This window comes from Nasonia vitripennis, chromosome 4, assembly GCF_009193385.2.
Source record: "Nasonia vitripennis strain AsymCx chromosome 4, Nvit_psr_1.1, whole genome shotgun sequence".
NCBI lineage: Eukaryota > Metazoa > Arthropoda > Insecta > Hymenoptera > Pteromalidae > Nasonia > Nasonia vitripennis.
In genome coordinates, this window is record NC_045760.1 from 29,647,603 (window position 1) to 29,670,267 (window position 22,665).

At 44.7% G+C, this 22,665-nt stretch overlaps 5 protein-coding genes across 5 annotated transcripts; all 5 read left to right on the plus strand.

Moving 5' to 3' along the window:
• Nucleotides 1–1,495: 1,495 nt before the first annotated feature.
• Or224 (odorant receptor 224) lies at nt 1,496–3,049 on the plus strand. Its single transcript, NM_001190655.1, has 5 exons — nt 1,496–2,274; nt 2,417–2,516; nt 2,592–2,687; nt 2,764–2,931; nt 2,996–3,049. Exons 1-5 carry the CDS (start codon nt 1,496–1,498, stop codon nt 3,047–3,049), a joined length of 1,197 nt encoding a protein of 398 aa, NP_001177584.1.
• A 523-nt stretch (nt 3,050–3,572) lies between these two features.
• Or225 (odorant receptor 225) lies at nt 3,573–5,057 on the plus strand. Its single transcript, NM_001190656.1, has 5 exons — nt 3,573–4,354; nt 4,423–4,522; nt 4,592–4,687; nt 4,773–4,940; nt 5,013–5,057. Exons 1-5 carry the CDS (start codon nt 3,573–3,575, stop codon nt 5,055–5,057), a joined length of 1,191 nt encoding a protein of 396 aa, NP_001177585.1.
• Nucleotides 5,058–6,151: 1,094 nt separating this feature from the next.
• On the plus strand, nt 6,152–7,640 carry Or226 (odorant receptor 226). The gene is made up of 5 exons (NM_001190657.1): nt 6,152–6,933; nt 7,004–7,103; nt 7,180–7,275; nt 7,352–7,519; nt 7,587–7,640. The coding sequence occupies exons 1-5, from the start codon at nt 6,152–6,154 to the stop codon at nt 7,638–7,640; spliced, it is 1,200 nt and encodes a 399-aa protein (NP_001177586.1).
• A 2,969-nt stretch (nt 7,641–10,609) lies between these two features.
• LOC100301488 (uncharacterized) lies at nt 10,610–15,566 on the plus strand. The gene is made up of 4 exons (NM_001160024.1): nt 10,610–10,897; nt 13,978–14,070; nt 14,154–14,435; nt 14,503–15,566. The coding sequence occupies exons 1-4, from the start codon at nt 10,762–10,764 to the stop codon at nt 14,805–14,807; spliced, it is 816 nt and encodes a 271-aa protein (NP_001153496.1). The 5' UTR covers nt 10,610–10,761; the 3' UTR covers nt 14,808–15,566.
• A 612-nt stretch (nt 15,567–16,178) lies between these two features.
• Nucleotides 16,179–21,856, plus strand: LOC100123296 (uncharacterized MFS-type transporter). Its single transcript, NM_001160023.1, has 8 exons — nt 16,179–16,286; nt 16,926–17,021; nt 17,099–17,389; nt 17,463–17,583; nt 17,663–17,889; nt 18,181–18,356; nt 18,629–18,797; nt 19,923–21,856. The coding sequence occupies exons 1-8, from the start codon at nt 16,179–16,181 to the stop codon at nt 20,232–20,234; spliced, it is 1,500 nt and encodes a 499-aa protein (NP_001153495.1). The 3' UTR covers nt 20,235–21,856.
• The last annotated feature ends 809 nt before the right edge of the window (nt 21,857–22,665 follow it).

The following is a 22,665-nucleotide window of genomic DNA, read 5'->3' on the forward strand; positions in this document are numbered from 1 at the left end:
GCTTATTGATTACATGTATAATTGTATGACGTGGGCTTAGAAGGCTCATCGGTACAGCCGGGCAACAACCCTTTAGCATCGTGAATAAACAATGAGCGCGTTTTTATTTCCAGACACGCTTTGCGTATTTTTTCTCTCTTGGATGGTGGATGGTAGAAACAATGCATGTACATAATATAGTTTTCCGTGATATTGTAAAACTGCAGACGCATGTCGATGAATTTTTGATGAGCTTCGTTTGTTGCGCGGAAAAAACAGAGAGCTTAACTAGAAATTAATTTTTTATCAGTGGCTATAATGTCTCGCTTATATACTGAAGCTCATAGTGTAAAGCATGTATTTATTAGTATTTTTCTCTGGATGCGAAAATAGAATGCTTCACAGAAATAAACTCGAGAATTTCAAGGAGTCTTCGTGAATAGAAATATTATGATAAAAACTATTTGTCATTGGAGTAAAGGACCTTTAATGGCTAGTCATCCGCGACCCAGTCTACAAATCATCGAGAAGTCTGCGGTCAACTACTTGGTATAAACATTCCAGTGAAGATGACTCCATCATCAACACAGTACATGTAAGCATCTTACCATGTAGGTATTAAAAATTGAAATTGTATTCAAATTATATAACTTTTGTATCTTTCTCAACAGGTATACCAGTAATGACAAATTTTGTGTATTTTAGCGACTAAAAATCTTTTTACGAAGAAGCAGATGTCGTGATAAAAAAATTGGAAAACACCAAAACTGCTATAAATGATTATGTATATCATTAGAGCTACTCAAATACAGTAGTCTTTCAGAATATAAACTGGTATAATTAATTGAAGAAAACTAATAATACTGGAAAATCACTCTGTTGGCAGATTTTTGAGTGTCGTATCAGAGTATCAGACAATTATTATAGAAAAAGTAAATTTTCGTCTATCCGGCACAGTTTCCGAAATGAAAGAGTTAGCATAACGCGTAACACTATTTTACCTGCCTCGTATATATTTTATTTTCAGCACAACGAATAACAGTCGTGATTGTCCAAATCATTATCTTCCAGCTTTCTTTATACAACAAGTATTGTCGCGTCAGATAACGGCAGTACGCATGCACTTATTCGTTTTCGTCAATGACAACGATTCCATGTTATTCGGAACGATGACGACGGTAAAGCACCAAAACAAAAATTTCAAGAATCGATAGTATGCAAACCACAGTAAAATGAAATAAACTACAAATAAGATTTGCAGCTTAATTATCGGATAGAAGCCAGGTGCGAATCAACGATTCATGTCCGATGCTGAGCAGCTCCGCAACGCGACTGGCTAAAACAGCTATAGAATATCGCATATCGTTTCAACCGTGCGCGTCCTATTCATTAAAAATGAAAGCCCTGCTGAAAACGTTCTCCGCCCGTGGTCTCACGAGCCCTTGAATATTAAATCAACCAATCCAACGTCAGTTGGAATCGAGTCGCGATGCCGAGCGGTCTCGTTTTGCCCGTAATGCCAGGAGCCATGTCTGCCGAAACAAAGAACACCTTCCTGTCGATATCCTCGTCGCACCTGATCTTCCTGCGGCTCGCATCATTTCTACCATTGAGAAGCAAGAGCTTTTCTCATCCGTTAAGCCTATTGCTCCAACTGTGGGACCACTGGTCCGTCCTCGCGGGTAACATGATGTGGTCGGGGTACGGGATTCGCATGACACTACGGGGCGAAATGGAGATCGACTTCATCTGCGAGGACATAATCATGGTAGGGTTCACTATGCGCTACATCCTTCTAGCCACAAAGCGCAAGAAGCTCTGCCACCTCGTCGAGTCCTGTGAGAAGCTCTGGGACTATCTGGAAATCGGCGAGGATGCTCTAGTTCGTCAGTTCGAGCGCAGAGGTTACTATTATCGAAACTTCATGATGTTGAACTTACTGCTGATGTGCACGTTGTACATCGTGACGGCGCACTTCGCCACGTTACCACCGTTGGAAGCTAACGGCACAGAGAGAAGGATGCTTCCGTTTAAGTTTTTCATGGACGTTCAGGAGGAACCTGCGTACAGTATCGCTTTCGTCTCGCAGTCCGTCGTCACTTACTTTATCTGCTTTATGTTCGTCAGCACAGAGACGGTACCTCTGTACCTGATCTTGATGGCTTGTGGATATTTGCGTTCAGTCCGGGACCGACTTTTAAGTATCGAAGGAAGCGACGATGACACGAGTGAGAGGGGCGAAGTCGCGTTTAAGTTCGTCGCTGGCTGTGCGCATTTTCATCAGCAGATCATGATGTGAGAGTTGATGGAACCGTGGATATATTCAACCTCGAAGTGGTTTTAAACGATTCAGAAATCAATCGGAACCGTTTCGAGATCGAATATTTGGCGAATTATGTGTTTGGAGATTGTTATACAATATTTATCAACTGCGTAGATTCTGCGAGGATATAAAGCATACGATGAGGACAATTTTTCTATTCGCGTGTTTCTGCCCCATCTACAATCTATCCATCACGGGTATCAAGCTTCTCGAGGTAAATATCGCCAAACTTTTTCGTTATCATCATCATCAAATGCTGCGTTAACAGTAGGTCATCCTAATCGAACAGAACGACGAAGACAAGTTTAAGTTCATTGTTATACTGGTTTACAATTTTTTTCAATTCTTCCTCTGTCAGTGGGCCCCTGAATATCTTATCGAAGAAGTAAGAACTCAATATTCCAATTTGACAATTATTCATGATCATTCGATTCTATAACTGATCATCCACAACTCAAAAGAGCGAAGACATCGCAGCAGCCGCCTATTCCGCAAGCTTACAACCCCAGGCGCTAAGTCACCGGGAGAAGATCAATGGAATACTGTACTTCATGATGATGAGAGCCCAGAAACCGATGCAACTGACGGCAGGTGGGTTCGTTCGACTGTCCGTGGAAACATTCGGTGCGGTGAGTTTCAACTAAGGTAAACAATGTTATGCATCATTTTTCATCGTCGTTTATGCTTGTGCAGATGACGAAGAATGCGTTCTCCTTCTTTATGGTCTTGCGAAACTTCAGCTCTTGAGAAGACGTTCATTGAATCATACTTTCTCATTCTATCGCGTGTACATACAATATAGTATCAATGGAAAAATATACGCCTATTTTATCGAAAACAATGTTGTCCTGGATAAGCACAGTATGTATGTAACGAGTTTGTCCCTTATTGATTATTACTGGCGCAAGAAGTTTCGATGTGCGCAGTCGAAACAACCCTATACGGAGCCGTGAATAAACGATTAACGCAATTACGTCGAGACAAGCTGTACTAATTTTGCCTCTTACGAGCATGTATTTTCACGGGCGCATGAATTCAGTGGTCGAAAATTGGCAATGCGTTGTTGCCTTTGTTAAAAAATAACTTTTAATTGTTGTGAATAATCGTAGAGCATTAAAAAGCACTGAAACAACAAATTCTGAGTCAAAAATACAGCCACTAAAAACCCATTTATGCATAAAACCAGGCATTATCGGCAGAACAACCAGTACAGGATCAGTACAAGTGTTAAGTCGCATCGCCGACCGATCCCAAATCTTAAACTAGAGCCATGTCCACCGAAATGGAGGATCCGCACGAGAGCTACACCTTCCTGTCGATTTCCTCATCGCACCTGATCTTCATGCAGCTGTCTTCGTTCCTCCCGCTAAAGAACAAGCGCTTCACTCATCCCTTAAGCCTTTTGCTTCAGCTCTGGGGCCACTTCGTCGTCTTCGCGAGCAACGTGTTTTGGACGGGATACGGGATCCACATGGTGATGCATGGCGAGGTAGAGGTCGACTTCATCTGCGAGGAGATAGTCGTGCTGGACTTCACTGCGCGGTACATTCTGCTGATCGTTAATCGCGAGCAGCTCTGTTGCCTCGTCAAGTCCTGCGGGAGGCTTTGTAGCTACCTCGAAGCCGGTGAGGATATCTTCGTGCGTCAGTTCGAGCGTAAAGTTTACTACTTCCGGAACTTCGTTATCATCAACTCCCTTTTGGTGTCGACTGTATTCGACGTGACGGCGTATTTCACCAGGCTACCGGCCTTAGAAGCCAATGGCACCGAGAGGAGGATGCTTCCCGCCAGGTTCTTCATGGACGTTCAAGAGCAACCGGCATACGTTGTGACGTTCGTGATGCAAGTCATCCTCGACTATTACTTGGACTTTCTCATCGCTAGCACAGGGGCAGCGCCGTTTTATCTCATTATGATGGCTTGTGGATATCTGCGCTCACTTCGGAACCGATTGTTGAACTTCAAAGGAGGCGACTATGATACGAGCGAACAGGGGGAAGCTGCGTTGGATACGGTTATCGGCTGCGCGCATTTCCATCAGCAGATGATGATGTGAAGATTAATGCCGTTGATTGATTTATGAACAAATAAAAACGTATTGAAATTCTTTATCTGCGTAGATTCTGCAAGAACATAGAACGAATGACGCAGACGCTCTTCCTCTTCGCCTGTTTCTGCCCCATCTACAACGTGTCCATCACGGGTATCGCGATTCTCAACGTAAATATCTGATAACTTTTATCATCACTCGTTGCTTTAACGCTAACGTGAGATTTAATCAAAAAACAGAGCGACGAGGACATTTTGAAATTCACACCGCTCTTGGTCTACAATTTCATTCAATTCTTCATCTGTCAGTGGGCCTCGGAATACCTAGCTGAAGAAGTACACAATTTATTTAATATTTTCAATATTCTTACAAAATCACTCGATTCTATGATCGGTTATCATTTTCGATGACTGAAAAAAGAGCGAAGCTATCGCAGAAGCCGCTTACTTCGCAAGCTTACAACCGCAGGTGCCGAGTCACCGGGAAAGGATTAATCGAATACTGTACTTCATGATGATGAGAGCCCAGAAACCGGTGCAACTGACAGCTGGTGGACTGGTTAACTTGTCGATCCAGACTTTTGGAGCGGTAAGTGTCGACGAGTAAGATCAATATGCGCCTGATGTTTTATTTTTCATCTCGTTGTTTTTGCTTGTACAGATGACGAAGAGTGCGTTTTCCTTCTTTATGGTCCTGAGAGATTAGGACTTGCAGAGACGTAAATTGTAACAGAGATAATTTGTATTTTGTTTTGAGAATCTCCACGGAAACATTACAGAAAAATATAATATATACCTATTTTAACGAAAAATCTTTTAATGCTTATAAAGAGTACGCGCAACTAGTTTCTGTTTTATTAATTACGCATGGAAGCACGTGGCGTGGTGGAATGAAGTTTTAATTACACGGTTTGAGCGCGATTTACGTATTTTTTTCTCTTTAAAGGTAGATCAATCGAATACTATACTTCACGATGATAAAATCTTTTGGTTGGGTAAGTCTCAGCAAATTAATGCAAGTGATTTATTAGTTCTCATCATCGTTTATGCTTGTACAGATGGCAAAGAGTGTTCTCCTTCTTTATGGTCTTGCGGAATTAGGACTTGAGATGACGTACTTCATTATAACACTGTTAATTTTGACAAAATATTGCTGCGCGAGATTTCTTTATTTTAATTCATTGAAGATAAGAACAATAGAATGCATCAACATGGTATATTTTTTTAATTAAGTAAACCTTTGACTTTGACTAACCTCATGCTGTCTTATATAAAATGAATAAAATTAACACATACCTGAGATATAAAATCATGAAAGCTTATTTAAACTTTCATTCAATTACAAATTTCACGGTCGGAGTTTTTGTTTTGTTCAAGTATTCTAGGTGTATCTTCCTACACATCAAACGGACAAGCGTTTCTCTCCAAGGCGCAACAGAATTCTACGGGTCTCTTCTGCTTCGATCAAATTCGATCAACGGCCTCGCGGAGCAAAGTTGCGATTGCTAATTAGTGCCAAGAGAGGTAGAGGCAAAGCCAACGTTTGCGGTTGGAAAACTTGCAAAAGCGAAAACTTTGATGACTCGTCTGTTGCTCTGTTTTTAATCGTATAGTAGCCGAGTACCAGGCAACCGCTTCTGCCCGACACTGAGAAGCTCCACAACACGACCGAAGAAATACTGCTTGGCAGCGATGTTAGATTAAATTAAAAGCCAGTGCTAAAAAGGAGCAACCCGGCGCAGGTTCTACGTCCGAATTAGTGTTAGACCCTTTGAAGTATTTTCCTCGGCAAGAAAAGCAATGTCAGCAAAGAAGAAGGTTCAGAAGGAAGGCGACACCTTTCTATCGCTTTCCTGGTCGCATATCCTGTTCCTAAGGGTTGCTTCGTTCTTGCCACTGAAGGGCAAGAGCTTTTCCCACCCTTTAAGCCTGTTGCTTCAACTCTGGGATCACATCAACGTCATCGCGTTCACCTCGTTGTGGCAGGGCTACGGATATCGAATGATAAAACGCGGCGAAATGGAGATCGACTTCATCTGTGAAAACATTATTACGATCGGATTCACCCTGAGGTACATCATTCTGTGTCTCAATCGGGAACTGCTCTGCCACCTCGTCGAGTCCTGCGAGAAGCTCTGGGACCTCCTCGAGGATGGTGAGACCGTCTTCGTGCGACAGTTTGAGCGCAAGGGCTACAACTTTCGGAATTTTTTTTTCGGCAACTTGATGTTCATGGCGACTCTGTACACCATAACGGCGGCGTTTGTTAAGCTGCCGCCGATGGAACCTAATGGTACCGAGACCAGGATGCTTCCGTTCAGATTTTTCATGGACGTCCAGGAAAATCCGGGGTACGCCGCCGCGTTCGTGTTTCAGGACGTTGTCGTTTTTTATACGGACGTGATATTCGCCAGTGCTGAGACGGTTCCGCTTTATCTGGTCCTGATGGCTTGTGGGTATTTGCGAGCAGTTCGGAATCGACTTTTGAAGATCGAAGGAAACGACAACGACTCTAGTGAGAAGGGAGAAGCTGCGTTGAAGGTGGTTGTCGGATGTGCACATTTCCATCAGCAGATCATGATGTGAGTGTGGGTTAGTAGTATTGATTGACGTTCGAGAAATGAAATTATTATTTCTTTTTCAAACCAACAGATACTGCGAAGAAATAGGTCAGATGACGAAGACGCTTTTCCTGGTCAGTTGCTTTGCTCCCATCTACAATGTCTCCATCGCAGGTATCAAGCTTCTGGAGGTAAATATTGCAAAACTTTGGTCTCACTTCATTTATTATAAAGTGACACGCATAAACGATGACTTTGATCAATCAGAACGACGAAGACAAATTCAAATTCATCGTGATTCTGGTCTACAACTACTTTCAATTCTTCATCTGTCAATGGGCACCTGAATACCTGACGGAAGAAGTATGAAATTTACTCAATATTCCAATACACGTACGAGAACGTTCGATTCTATAACTGACTATCTATAACTCAAAAGAGCGAAAGCATCGCAGTAGCCGCCTACTCCGCGAGCTTACGACCACAGGCGCCGAGTCACCGACAGAAGATCAATGGAATACTGTACTTCATGATAATGAGAGCCCAGAAACCGGTGCAACTGACAGCTGGTGGATTCGTTAACTTGTCGATCCAGACTTTTGGAGCCGTAAGACTCGATAAACAAGTTGTATAATCATGATTCGTAAATTTGTATCGTTTTTATGTTTGTACAGATGACAAAAAGCGCGTTCTCCTTCTTTACGGTTTTGAGAAACTTCAGCGGTTGAGGAGATAGCAGTGTTTTTTTTTTACTTCATCTATCAACATGTTAAAATTTTCTTACGAAAAAAAAACCCGGATAGTAAGTAGGTAGAAGACGCACGAAAATATTTAATTCAACGCAAGAAGTGCTATTCCAGTTCAGAAGAATTTTCATTACAATAAATATGAATTTGGCCATACAACAGTATAAAATTTATTTATGCATACACAAACGTTGTCGTCCATCGATCACATGCACAACAAGTATGACGTGGCAAGGCTCTGCAAAAAGTTTAAATTGCATGCAGTCGCGCAACACCCCTTTGGAATCGTGAATAAACGATGCGAGCCAACCTTTGTGTTTGTTTTTTTCCTCTTTGAAGGTGGACTTAATCTATGTAATTATTCGCCACACTGTAAAGCTGCGGTGTTACAAAGTCACTGAATTTTTCAAGAGCTTTAGTTTATTATTTTAATAATACTAGGAATGAATCCGAATTCCGAACTGCTCTTGATTCTATCTCTGTCTAATAACACTGGTAGAAAATCTACCATAAGTGTTGGGCGGCACACTAACGTCTAATATTTTATAAGCATGTAACATGAGCCTGGATGTGAAAATATAAACGAAAACAGTTAAATCAGAATCAGCATTGTATAATGATAGACTTAAACTTACTGACTCGGATACTGAACTTTTCTTTAAATTCACCTCTCAAACCTCATCGAGGGCGACTTTGGGCACAGAGACACAGTATATCTTCAAACTCTTTATTCTTTTAATTGAACTTCTCACTGACATTTAAAAAAAGCTAACTAATATTCACACACTTTATTACTACTTCAAATAGGGTTAGGGTGCCACTTTTCAATACACATATTGTAATGATTAATTTTTACTAAAATTTCTTGCTAGTTATATATTTTATTTGTTATCAAGGTTTCCACATTTCATTTTAAACACCTCAAACATTTCTACCAGGGTTATGAGTTATGACTGTTCTGAGGGTTATGAATTTAAAGCGCGGTTCTGATCTCGTTGCCTAGGCAACCAACCAGCAACCAATCAGAATCATGTATTAAATACTTTACAACAAAGGCCATCATTTTTTAAAGAGAGGACATAAACATTAATCTCTTCCGTTGAGCGAAAACGAGCAAACATCCAATTTCGAGTTCGAAAGCTCACAACGGAATAGCGCACAAAGCGGACAATATCCAATCTCCCTGTAAATTTCTCGGCTCTCGTTATACACGCGGCGAAAATCCTTTCCTTCTTCTCTCCGGCATTATGCGCCGCGACTCTATACACTCGAAGTTCAAATGAGCAGCTAGAGAGAGAGAGAGAGAGAGAGAGAGAGAGAGAGAGAGAGAGAGAGAGAGAGAGAGAGAGAGAAGACAAGTCGGCTATAGCCTTTACTGCAGTAGCAGCAGATTGAGTAACGGATGCCTCTCTGCGCTTGGATTTCTCCAATGCGCTGTGTAATTCTATTTTTTTCCTTCGTCTCTTTCGTTTTTTGTTGTAAACTACGCCCGATAATCGACGTTATCGATTTGCATACCCACCGATAAGTCGGCTCGAAATTTTCCCTTCATGAATTTTAATATAAATCAATGGGTCGTTTGAATTTATAAGTAAAAAAAAAATAAAGCGAAAAGGACGACTTTGAGCTCCTTCTTTTCGTCACATCATACAGTGTCGAAACACGGTCCTCTAGCTCGAGATGTTTCTTATTCGTACAACATGTGCCAAGATCGTGCAATTTCTTAACTCGCACCTCTCTCTCCTTCTCGCTTCGGCAATAATATGTTATATTCTCGCGTATCCGTGTACCGATTTCAACAATAGAATATTACAAAATTAATAGATAGTGGCGCAGTAATAACGTGTCATTAACTACTTCCAGATTTCTCTCTCTCTCTCTCTCTCTCTCTCTCTCTCTCTCTCGATCTCTGCTGATCAAAAGTAACGTCGCGAAAACATAGCCGGCTGTGATATGCACACACGCGTAAAAAATGTTGTCGCTCGAGATATTTCGAGACTCTGCGTCGCACATGTGTAACTTGTAGAAACGCCACTGGCATTCGCAATTGGCCACACACGCGACGCTCATATTTTGATCCGCCTGTTTTTCCTGTCAAGGACGATTAAGGGAAAAGTTACGGCCGTTGGTATATACGAGGACGTGAATCGATTGACATAGTGTCGTCGCCGCGAAAATCGCGAAAACAACCACGCGTCCTCGTGTCGAGCGTTTTTTGTCCCCTAAGAGATTCTATATTTAAAGCTCAATCGGGATCTAAATCGACGCGTCGCGCATAAATTACACACCGGTACAAACAAGCATAAGAATTTTCTCGCAACGCGCAAAAGTTTTTATGTGTGCGTGGAGCTCGTTAGAGGCTACTGGCGCATCGCCGCCGAATTTGGAATAAGACAATGCTTCGTTACGAATTCATACGGCCGACGGGCGAGTGTATGCACGTCTCTATTTCTTTCTCTTCTGTTATTATGTCGTCGTGCGCTGCAGCGCAATAGAGCCACGCTTCGAGACAATAATCGGGAAAAACCAGAATTTCAGGGCAATTCCAGCAGCGTAATGGCATCTTCCCTCATTTTCGCAACCTGCTTATCATCCTAGGTTTTCCTCGACCTGGAAACGATCCAGAGTGAAGTACACTCGTGCAGGTAAAACCAAAGGCAATATCGCATCAGGGTGCGGAGCGGAGAGAACATAAAGGAATTTTTGTTTACGGCTCGGCCCCTCTACCAGCGTGCGCGCGAAAGAAGAGAGCCGACCGGGCCCTGGGAGAAGGGGGACTCTCGCATATAAGCCTGGATACGAAGGGGCCCGTCTTTAGTTTATCAGACAAAGCTAGTGCCGCGTATTCGCTTCACTCTCGCTCTCTTTAACCCTCCGTATACACAATACTCAGAGTGTGTCTGCCCCCTCTACCTTTGGCACCGCCGGAGAGCGAGAGAGCTCACTCGCTTCGAAAAAGCCCGCGCGAGTTTTCCGTGACATGTCTTAGTTACCTTCGCGCCGCCGCCGCTGACTCTCTTTCTCTGTGTGATCGTTGCGCTGCGGTAGTCTCTCTGTGATTTTCGATTTTGCTTATTCGACGTCGATTAACACGAAGAGGAGGATGAAGGGACGGATACAGTGCACGATGTTGCTGCTCCTCGTGACCTACGGGTATCTAGTCAGTGCGCAGGTCGTCATCACCGCCAGCGAGGACCCGGTGACCAGTCCTGGGGACAGTGAGCCGGACTTCAAGACTCGTAAGTTGGATGCGTTGCTCTTTATTATGTTTACCGATCTTGGAACGTATTTTCACAACATCGGACAACGCTGCCTTACAAAAATCGATTTTGTAACGATCTCTCACGTTATACAACGGCGTTTCGGCAAAATTCGTAACCCGGGCATTTACTTTTCATAATACAAAATTATGAAATGCTAAACAGGCCTGACTTTATTACACGGCGCGACGTGTGTATCATCCAGCGCGGAGCCGATTTCCAAACCGATTTTTTTCCGCCTTCCTCGTCGTCTTCTTTATCCGCACGCCGAAACGCGTATCGCGTAATCGGTTACGTGTGAGAAGTATGAGCTCTAATCTATCCAAACAAGTGTATCGGCGAGTTTTAATGCTCGAGAACGACACGATCCCGGCGAAAATCGGTTGATCCTCACGGACTCGCCTGCACCGCCGCAATTATGCAAGCGAGAGGATAAAGACGTTCGCGGAAGAAAGAAGAAAAGGAGAGTAATAACGAGCGAAGATTTCCGGATGAATCGTTGCATCTGCCGATCGCGTAATCGGTTGCGTGGATTTCCATTAGAATCACGAAGCGACCTGCTGCGGAGACTTTCTCTATTTACGACGATGGGAGGCTCGTCGTGTCTTCTTTGGACTCAAGGACGTTCTCTTTCTCTCGATCTTTTCTTATGTAGAGCTGACCGAGTTACGAGCTCGTTATACATCTGTGTGACCTGTTTCCGAAATCCGATAGGCTTTCGCTTTCGTTCGCGGCTGTTTGTATGGGAATCGAACCACACACCGGGTTCAACGCATCGGAATTTCAATCGGCTGCACTTGAACTCTTGACTCGGGATTGTTTACCTGTATTTGTAAGGCTCTCGCGTTCTACACTTATGTAAGCCTCATCCCATCGGTTTTGTAATTCTAAAACTATACTTACGTAAAATAGGCAACAGGTGGAATAACAAACCTCACTCGGACTCGGGTTCAAACCCCCCCGCGCGAATTCCACTCCCGACCCATAAATCCCGAATCAATCAGTCTCACCGCACATAACCCAAACTACGTGTATGTGTGCGAGCCGCTACAGTGGCGTAACTCGTGCGGTGGCGAAGGTTATGTCAGAGCCGTAAGGTTGCATAAGCCGCTCAGGTATGGCACTCTCGATGTGTAGAACGCGCGACTTTCTCCCGCGTTTATTAGACACAGAGACGCGCCGGCGAGTCAATGACGGCGAGGCGGCCGGTCTTTGTGTGTATGTATAAGTGAAAGCGCCGCGGGGCTATACACAACAGAACACGCGCGCTGCAGTGTAGAGCTGATGCGATGATGAGTCGCGTGCGCTTTGCCTTATGAGTGTGCGAATTTTAAGTGGCACACGACGACGCGTCGCGAGGACGTTGACTACACTCTGCATTGCCTTTTTTAAGCTGGATTTTACACCTTTACAGTTTTTACACAAGACAGATGTATAAATCGTTCGCCAATTGGTACTAGCTTACGTAATTGGGATTCCCTATACACGGGTCAGGAATGAGCAAACCCCATAGAAAACTTTTTGCTCCGCGTTACACTACAGGAGCGAAAAGAGGTCAATGGAACCGAGTTTCAAAATCGACTGCTCCTTACACACACACTCCTTCGGTTATTATATCACGTCTATCCTATTGAAAAGAAATAGCCGCTGATCGAGACGCTCGGAACACGATAAGGCTACACATACGTACACCGGCTTATCTAGAGAGTGAGAGCTTTCTTAATTTCGTTATTTTTCACGCCGGATAATTAATTGCGCGCACTATCGCTTGTATATACTTTGTCGCTACGATATAGTCGGGGCCGTTGCGAAAACGCGGGCTTTCATCTAATATATGCCCATGAGCGAAAGAAGATCCTCTACGCTGTACATTATCTAATCGCGAGAGAGAGAGAGAGAGAGAGAGAGAGAGAGAGAGAGAGAGAGAGGGGAGCATAAAAAGCGCTGTATAAATTCACGCCGGCGATTCGTCAGCAAATATAACGCGCACTGGGTGTACGTGTGTCATAAGCAATAATTAGCGATTTGAATTTGGCGCGCGTAAGCGCGGAATTACAATACTCGTTCCTCGCGCGTTTACTTTTTTTGTGTTCTGAACTGGAAGTTGATTTTTCCTCCTGAATGCCGTCGTTGATGAAACAAAAAGAATTAATGTGCGCAAGCTTCGGTTATTATCCGATGATATAGTTATAGCTTTCACTCTTTCCGTGTATCTCGTCGGGCGTCTCTATCGTCTGTGATTATTCCGCGCGCAGACATTTCTCCGATTCCTAATCAAAGCTGACGCTGTATTGCTGATTGAACTTTGCGCGCGCGCGCGCGCGTCTATCATGACAATTATGTAACTATAAATAGAAGCTTATCGCTCGACTATTGGCGTATCGCCCCGTGCGACAGATTACTGTGTCTCTTTCATCTCCTTTTTTTCGTCTCTTTTTTTCACATAGACGCGCAGCTTTAAAAATAGCCACGACGCGATGCTGCAAGCGCTGACCTATATAGATCGTATAGTTCCAGAAGCTCCAAAAAACTACACGAAATACTTGGCAGTTTCGTCGAAGCCTCCGCTATCGTCGATCTCGAGGGTGTTTTTCCATCCGCTAGATAGTGAGAGATAAGCGAGAGCTGATGAAAATCTAGCTAACATTTCGTGTACCCGTATATGGATTGTTCAAAAGCTCGCGAGCTTTCTCGAACTGCACAATGGAAAACAATAGACGATAAGAAGCTCTCGAAGGTCGATCTCGGCTCGTCGAAGTCGTTAGCCTCCCTTATACTCGAGGGCAGCGAGTTTTCTTTGTGTATAAGCGACGGCTTAATTGGCTTCCTGTTTCGACACTCACTCGGTAATTTCGCATTCTCGATCAATTTTCTTCATGCATACCTCAATAATTACCATCCACGAGGGCCGACGAGGAAGTAGGAAGACGGTCGCGTGACCGGTGCGTATAATCTAATTAGCCCAGCGAGAGAGAGAGAGAGAGAGAGAGAGACTGTTTCAAAATACGGAGGTTATTAAGTATTGCGTTATTCTAATCGGAGCAATTTTCCCGTTGCAGCCGAATACATCCTGCCTTGCGCCCGAACCGACCCGGCCATCGACTCCTGCGTACAGAAGGCGTTCAACCACCTGAAGCCCTACCTCGTCGAAGGTGAAGTATATACCTGCAATATATACCTGTATTCTTGTTTTCGCGAAGCTTTAATGTACTAATTTTTTTGTTCAACGTCACAGGAATACCAGAGCTGGACCTACCTCCAATCGAGCCTCTGACGATCCCGGAACTGGGTATGGAGAACGGCCAGGGCGCTGTGCGGATCAAGGCCCTGTTCACCAACATCACGGCCTTTGGCCCAGGCAACTACTCCGTCAACAAGGTCCGATCCGACCTGAAGAACCTCCGACTCGATCTCCACCTAACGATACCGAAGATCGAGCTTCAGGGCCGCTACGAGGTGGCCGGTAACGTGCTGCTCTTCCCCATCCAGTCGCAGGGCGACTTCTGGGCCTTCTTCGGTAAGGCTTCGTCCTATCCTACGAATTCCACTTGAAAAAAATAATTACTCACTCCTCTTCGTTCCAGGCGACGTGGCCGCCATCGCCAGGGTCCAGGGGATCGAGGAGAAGCGCGACGGCATCCGCTACATGAAGATCGCCCGGCTCCTGGTCGACTTCAGCCTGGGCCGAGCCCGTTTCCGCGTGGTGGACCAGCTGAACGGCAACAACGTCATCGGCCAGGCTATGAACCAGTTCCTCAACCAGAACGCCAAGGAGATCATCGAGGAGATGCGACCAGCTGCCAGTGCCAGTATCGCCAAGCACTTCATGTCCTTCCTCAACACGGCCTTCACCAAGGTCCCCATGAAGGTCTGGCTCCACGACACGTAGACGCGCGAATCTCCAGCTGATACACGTATTGTCAATGTGATCCGTGTCGTCGGTTCCAAACAATCCAACACCGGTTCTTCTGCGCTGTTGTGTTTTCCCCCTCTATCGCTGTATAGGCTATCGTCGTTTATACTTCTCTATTATGCTCTCTTTTTTTGGCCGAGTCCGTTTGTTTTGATTCACGGCTAGACGCTTTCGCGGATCTATGATAACAGACGGTATGCGAACGCGAGCATTTAACCGTCGACTTTAAATTCAACTTCAACGTCGCCGCCGAAAAATCGAGTTTCGTCACGCGTACCGATTTTTTTTTATTTTATACTTTGTAGTCTAGCTTACGATAAGTCGCTCGGGGCTGTGTGTACGTTGCTCGAGCGCGAAACCGATTGTCATTCAGCGAACGTCGTTCCGGTATATTAATGCGCATTGCATTTGGACTTTTAATCAAGCTATTTCGATCCTGGCATTGAGCCTCTCCGATGCGGTGCCGAGAGCGTTGTGTAAATTTTTTTTTTGTTTTTTATCGTTGTAAAAATCATCGTCATCAGTATTGAAGGGACAAGCGTGGGAGTATATGCATGATTTTAACTTAGTATTATACTGTGTACTCTTATTCAATACTCTAACTCTTATTCGCATCGCGACAGCATTACCAATATACCTTTAGCTCGTAATTATCCCTCTTAGTGTATGTATAATGAAAGCACGAGAATTGTAAATAGTCACTGTGAAAATAAAATTTATCCCATATAGTAAAAATGCAATTATTCAACCTCTTAGATAAGCGTGAAATAGGACATAACGCTAAGAACCTAAGCCGATCTCGGGAAACTCGATCCATAAAAACAGAGCCTGTTCTCGAATAGACACCGCGGACGCACACGATATCAGCACATTGTTGTGATCGTCGGTACAGGCGCCATGACTTACTCGAAGACTCTAGGAAGTGCGGAGATCTAGTGTCTGCGTCGTTGCGCTTTCTCGAAAGCACAGTCTCGAAAAGAAGAAGATACACGCATACAGCGGCCTATAGCAGCTTGTATACGACTGGCTCTCGATAATGAATCGGAACCGTGGCGCGCTGGCTATCAGCTGTGAACTTTGACACTCTGTGAGTATACAAGAAGTCGTCGCAGTCCTCACACGTATACTGACGATGCTCGAGCTGTGTGTACCGGTTTAGTTTTCTCTCTCTCTCTCTCTCTCTCCCTCTCTCTCTCTCTCGGGCAGGAGACGGAGACGTAGGCCCTGTAGTGTCGCAGAAAGTGACAATCGACCGGATCGTAAGCCCGTGCACATGTGGCCGGTTGCGTGAAAATACGCAGACGTACTCGATAATCAGCGGTATAGGTTAATCCTCGAGTAGCAGCCATGGGCCAGTTCACCAAGAGGCAGTGGCTCACGTTGATCGTCATCAGCATTGCCGATTTCGCCAACGCGGTCTGCGTCTCTCTACAGGCGCCTTTTTACCCCCAGGAGGTAAGTTGTCTACTTTGATTTTGTCGATTTTACACCTCGTGTTATTACGTTCGAGAGATATCACGCGTAGTGACCGTGAATTTCTGATGACCGGCAAATATTTACATGTCGCGAGCCTGTCTCGCTGCCGATTCAACGAAATTGTTTTCCGTCGCGATCGGACGTCTCTCGATACGTGTGTACGAAAATAGCTCGACCGCGAGACTTCGCATCGAATTTCGCAAGCGCAGCTCTGTCGCAAAAAAAGAAACGCGACGAGAGATACGCATCCGAACGCAGCTTTTTGCGTCGAATTCGAAAATAAGGATCGTACAATTCCGTAAACGCTGTTTATGTTTATGCTTCGCTCGACCTAAGCGCGGAGTTTGTAGAGAAAGGCAGATAAGATCCGCCACGAGTTTCCAAAGAAATTCGACTATCCATACCGATTCATCCTCTATCTCCTCGATAATGTCGCCTCGTGACGATAGGGCCGAGTGCACGCGACGATATAGCCACGTCCAAAGTTTATCGTCTACTCCGTTTATTCATCTCTCTCGCTTACACATACACACGCACAGCTTCTGAAACTGCGTAGCATCTAAACGCACTAGTTGCAGAGAGAACATGTGTGTTGACGATGTTGATATGTACATATAGGCGGAGAAGAAAGGAGCCTCGGCGACGGAGTACGGACTGGTCTTCGGCATCTTCGAGTTCGTCGTCTTCGTCATCAGCCCGATTTACGGACAGCACGTAAGTACATATCGACTGACTTTGGACTCTCGATCTTCAACAGCAAAAAAAAAAAAAAAAAAACGTTCTGCTTTCAGATAAACCGGATAGGACCGAAGCTGCTGTTCAACGGAGGCATCCTAACGACCGGAACGTGCGCTATCTTCTTCGGACTGCTCGACAAGGTCCAAGGCCATTACCCCTTCATAATCCTGTCGTTCGTCATTCGGATAGTCGAGGCCCTTGGAAACGCGGCTTTTCTCACGGCTAGCTTCGCCATAATCGCCAAGGAGTTCCCGAACAATGTCGCCACGACGTTCGCCAGTCTCGAGACCTTCTTCGGTCTCGGGCTCATCGTTGGGCCCACCGTTGGTGGGGCTCTGTTTCAGGTTGAATATTTTAAAGACTGATCGTCCTCGCTCCTCTTTTTCAATGTACTAAACCGCTCGTAATACAAAACAGCTGGGCGGTTACACGACGCCGTTCGCCGTTCTGGGCTCGGCGCTCTTCCTCGCCGCGGTGATGACAGCCTTCGTCCTGCCCCATCACGAGAACAACGAGGAGGACAACCACAGCATCGAAGGTGAGACCTAATCCCGCGAATTACGACGTAAAATTCAATCCTCCCACACGCATAACAATTTTCCATATTTCCATCGCAGGGAAATTCATGAAGGTACTGAGGATACCGGGAGTACTGGTAGCCACGGCATCGATCGTCGTCACGAGCATGAGCATCGGCTTCCTCCAGGCTACGCTCGAGCCCCACTTGCGCCAGTTCGAGATGAGCCCCGTCGTCCTGGGCTTGATGTTCGTCATCAACGGCGGTACTTACGCTATGACTGCGCCGGCCTGGGGCTGGCTCTGCGATAAACACTCTACCCCTAAGGCAAGTGTGTTGTACAGCGCTTCGAATTGCTCTTGTGTAACGCGATACGTCGCGAGGATTTTTATATTTTAAAAATTCGAATCCGCCAGGCATGCGTTATCGGCTGATCTTGTCTCGAGAAAAAATTAGCGAAAACACGAGGACAAAAAAGCCCATAACGCAATTTACGTCACGCGCTGCAATGTGTCGCGTTTATCGCAAGATGAGACCGTCGGAGTCAATAGCATCGTTAGAACGTATCCTAAATATAACGTTTATCAGAGTTAAGAGTTTCATAGGCAATTATTGCAGGTGGCGACAATAGCCGGCTGTACCCTGGTGATGGTCGGCTTCGGCTTGATCGGACCTGCCCCCTTCATACCCTCGAACACGATGATCTGGATGACGATCTGCGGTCTGGTCATTCACGGACTAGGAATGGCTGCTCAGCTCGTCGCCAGTTTCACCGACGCCTTGAGGCTCGCCATGTGAGTCTAGAAGATATTTCTGTACTATCGATTAATAATTGATTCGTTTATCAGAGCTGCATTGAAAATCGCGCAGTTTTGCATCATCGCGAGATTGAAGAAAGCGCGATAATCTCTGGCGCCGCGCGTTTCTTTTTCGAAGCTGCTTATCGACATTGCACTGGCCCCTGCGAGACTGCAACCAGTCGTGCACAGCTGTACACCGGGTCATCGGGGGGTCACAGGCGCACTTTTCTCGCGATGCATCGTAATACGCTTTATCGTATTTTCAGATCGAACGGATTCCCGAATAATCTCGACACTTACGGACTGATCAGCGGACTTTGGACCAGTACGTTCGCTCTCGGGGCGTTCATTGGACCGAGTGTCGCGGGTATTTTGTTCGACAATATCGGCTTCAGGAACGCCTCCATGTTTATCGTCATACTACACTTGGTCGTGGTAAGTATAGACTACGATACAGGTCTTTTTTTTTTGTTTTATGTGTTATTTAAAGAAATCGCGCAGCAATGTGAAAAAAAAAACTGCGCACGATTATTGATATCGACTCTCGATATTTAATTAACTCGCGGAACTTTACATCTCTCGATGTTTCGTAAATAGGGAATCGCGAGCGATGTATCATAGTTCGCGGAGTGGAATCGAATTTTCATTGCTTTTTGAAATTAATATACATCCACTCACTGCAGTAGTGTAATCAGTCGATCTTCGCGTGAGTTATGCAAATTCCCATACATCGTTACGTAGACTACTCACAGGCGTTGCCTGGTCATAGATCTCGAGTGAAAAACCATGGGAAGAAAAGATCGCGCGCGGAACAATCGAATCTCCTTTGGAAATCCGAAAGTGTTTCAAACTGGCACGCGCGATTTGCTGCGAAAACAAACAGAAACTCCTGCGGCGAACCGGAAACGTGGAGCAATAATGAAAACGCGACGACGAATGGAATTTTAATCAACGAGAAGGTTTAATGATAAACCGAATTTTTCGAAAGGATTCGGCAGGGGGCTTACGAAAGTCGCGAGTATTTCTATAACGATTTTACGTAAACGATCTGTGAAAATCGGTGTATAAAACTACGAGAACTGCCACGATGATATATATATAATTTGGATTGATCAAGCGGTTTCACTTCCGTTCCGCGTTGCCAAACTTCGAATGCAGTAAGCGTGTTTTTCCGCTGCAACGAGACATCTTTATTTCTGTGATTGGGACAGTTTTGATTTCGCTGCGGCGACGGGGAAAGATTCGCCGCGACTTTTCAAGCGTGAATTCTCGTTATAGTGAACAATCGAAATTTTAGTTCAGTGACGCTTTTTAATAGTTATAAGATTGTAGCGCCCCCCTATTCATTATCTCCGAAACGGCATTACCGACCGTACACTGAACAACTAAATTCATTTATAAGCTCACGATATTTTGGTTTAGCATTAGAGGAGATTAGTATGCTTCATTAGGGGTCTAGAACGCCTTCATCTATACACTGAATCTGCTTTACCGACGGTCGGTACAGAAACACCCACAGCCCTAAAATAAAAATCTAAGCTCAAATCAACAACTCCACAGGGCGTGACAGCGTTCGTCTTCGTCATCTGCTGCGATCGCGGCCCTAAGCCGTACACGGAGGTAAACCCAACGGACGATCTGCGGGTCTCGATGACCGACAGCGGCCGGTCTCACAGCACGAGTATGGCCCTGGTGAACGGCAGCGTCGCCCGGGGTGTACCGATCGACCGGCCAAGCGGTATGAACAGTCTCATCGCCTGCAACAGCTATTCGAATCGGGCCAGTGCTTGGCACAGAGCCTCCTTCAACGGCCGCTACTTGAACAGCTACGGCAGCTTCGACAACAAGCGCTATTTTGAGAGGACTACGTGAGCTGCGCAAAAAATATGATAAATACACGGACGGACGGACGGACTAGACGTATACCTAGACATACCTTATGCTATACCCGTTATACCATAGATATATACAACACCTGCTTATATCGCAATACCGCCAAACCCAGCAAGGAGAGAGAATGAAAGATTTCCTTTTTTCGTCGCTTCTTCATATTGTATACATGCGCGCATTCGCTGCTCGTTGTTATTATTATTACTATATACACTACCGCTGATATATACCGTTCGAACGTTTTTCTTTCTTTTTGGCGGGGGAGGGCTCTCAGCGCTGTTCCACGTTTCTCGTCCTTCCTGCTGCCCATACAGTATATATCTATATGTATATATATATACACACACACACACACATAATACGTTATAGGAGAGGCTCTTCTGCGAATCGTAAAGGATACAGTACCACGGACGAATGCTCGGGCGGTCTTTTTTATTTGTTTTTGTTTTATTGTGTCTGGCCGTTGAACGTCAAATGAATGATGCGCGTCGTGTACATAACGCAGGAACACAGGTGGATCTCTGGGGATGCGTGAAATGAGCTGCGGCTGGAATTCGCAGATGGAAAAATATGAGCGTTCTTCTGCCGAACCGGTATGTATAAAGGCCCTCGTGTCTCGTTTTGTAATACACCGAATTCCGTCTTTTATTGCTAAATTTATTGCTAATTCGTTTCGATTCGCGGAAGCTTGAAAATCACACTTTTATATATCTATTTACACAATAAAAAGCGCAAACGTTCGTCCGGAAAATAAGAGCCTGGTATGTATGCGATTATAATCGAACGACATGCGTTTGTGCGCTGCGAGGTGAAATTGACGGTTCGAAAGTTTTATACATCAAAGCTCGCGCGGATGCACGCGCGAGTACGTGTGTGTACAATTTTCGGGAAAGTCGCTAGCTAGCTCGACGCACATCAACGATTCATTATGTAATTTTCGAAATAACCGCCGGGGAACGAGCGGGATTCGAATTTTCCCGCCGCGCGTTCTTTCAAACATTGTACGCTGTGTATAGATGTGGATGATGCTTTTTGGTGTATTTTTAGAGAATTTTTTTTTTTAATAACTATTATTAATTTTACGTGTGAATTGCACACGCACACACACACACACACATACGTTTTACATCGTATAGCACGATTTTGTAAATATAAGTATGATTTTAACTGTGAGCGGTTGGTATCCGTTGGAGATCACACACAGAACCTGCAATTATCTTACGTAAAAGGAGGCTATAAAAATCAAAAAAAGCACACGATGCATATCCTGTGTGTATCACTTAATTTTGTAGATATAATTTAAACACGCCTGTATATCCTTCTCCTCGTGTCTTTTTCTTCTCGCGTGTAACGGCAATTTCGAGGAAAATTGTATCGGATGAACGTCACAAAGTCACTACGATCGGAAGAGAAAGTATACGTGGAGATTAGCGAAGATCTAATTAGTTTTACTGTCATTTATACATGTATACGATATTATATGGATTTTAGTGTGGATGAATATAATGAAATGTAATACACCTATTTAGGATGGATTTATAATTTATTTGTAGCAGCACAAACGCGATCACATGTACGATAGAATAAAATTGTTTTTAAAAACAGTCACAACTGTACTTCTTTAGGACACTTAAACGAACAAATTGTCTGTATACATCGCAGCTGTCTCCACAGGGCATAATACGCGCAGGATCTCAGCCGATTGAATTCCAAAGTGTCGAGAGGAGTGAATTCCCGGTAGATACATGTATATATATATATACAGCTCGTACGACTGATTGGTATTCTCCCGGGGCCTGTGAGCACACGGCGTGATATGCAAACGAGCCGACCTGCCGGAGAAAATTTACAAATATTTTATAGCTATCCCGGAGAGTTTTTCGCTGTTAATAAACGAGAGGGATGACAAATTGAGCGGAAGCTCGGATGATGCTCAAGGCCGAGAGAGTTAATGATCGCGGGATTATTTATCGTGGGAGTCTCGATAAGAAACCGCGCGTTTATGCACTTTGGGGGACAATGGATGCGTTTTACGCGGGAGATTTGAATAATGGACCGCGAAACGTGTTAGGACTTCTTCGAATCTACTGTCTGTATACACTCTGTTCTCGCTTGTATACGCGGTGAAAGTATGTGCATTGGAAAATGTCTGAATGTGAACAAAAGAACGCGTTCGCTGCAGTATTGGCAAACGTGACTAATTTTCTTGCGCAGAGTCGTTGGCAATGTCGGCCCGAATGAAATCAATTTTTAATAATTTTTCCAAGATTCTTTTTTTTTTTATCCATATACAGCCGTTTATAACGTCTGGAAGAAAAGCGACGATACGTGCGATGGTAGAAGACACACAATTAAATTCACCACAGGTGGTATATACATGTATATGTGGTGGACGCAGCGGTGTGCATCGAAG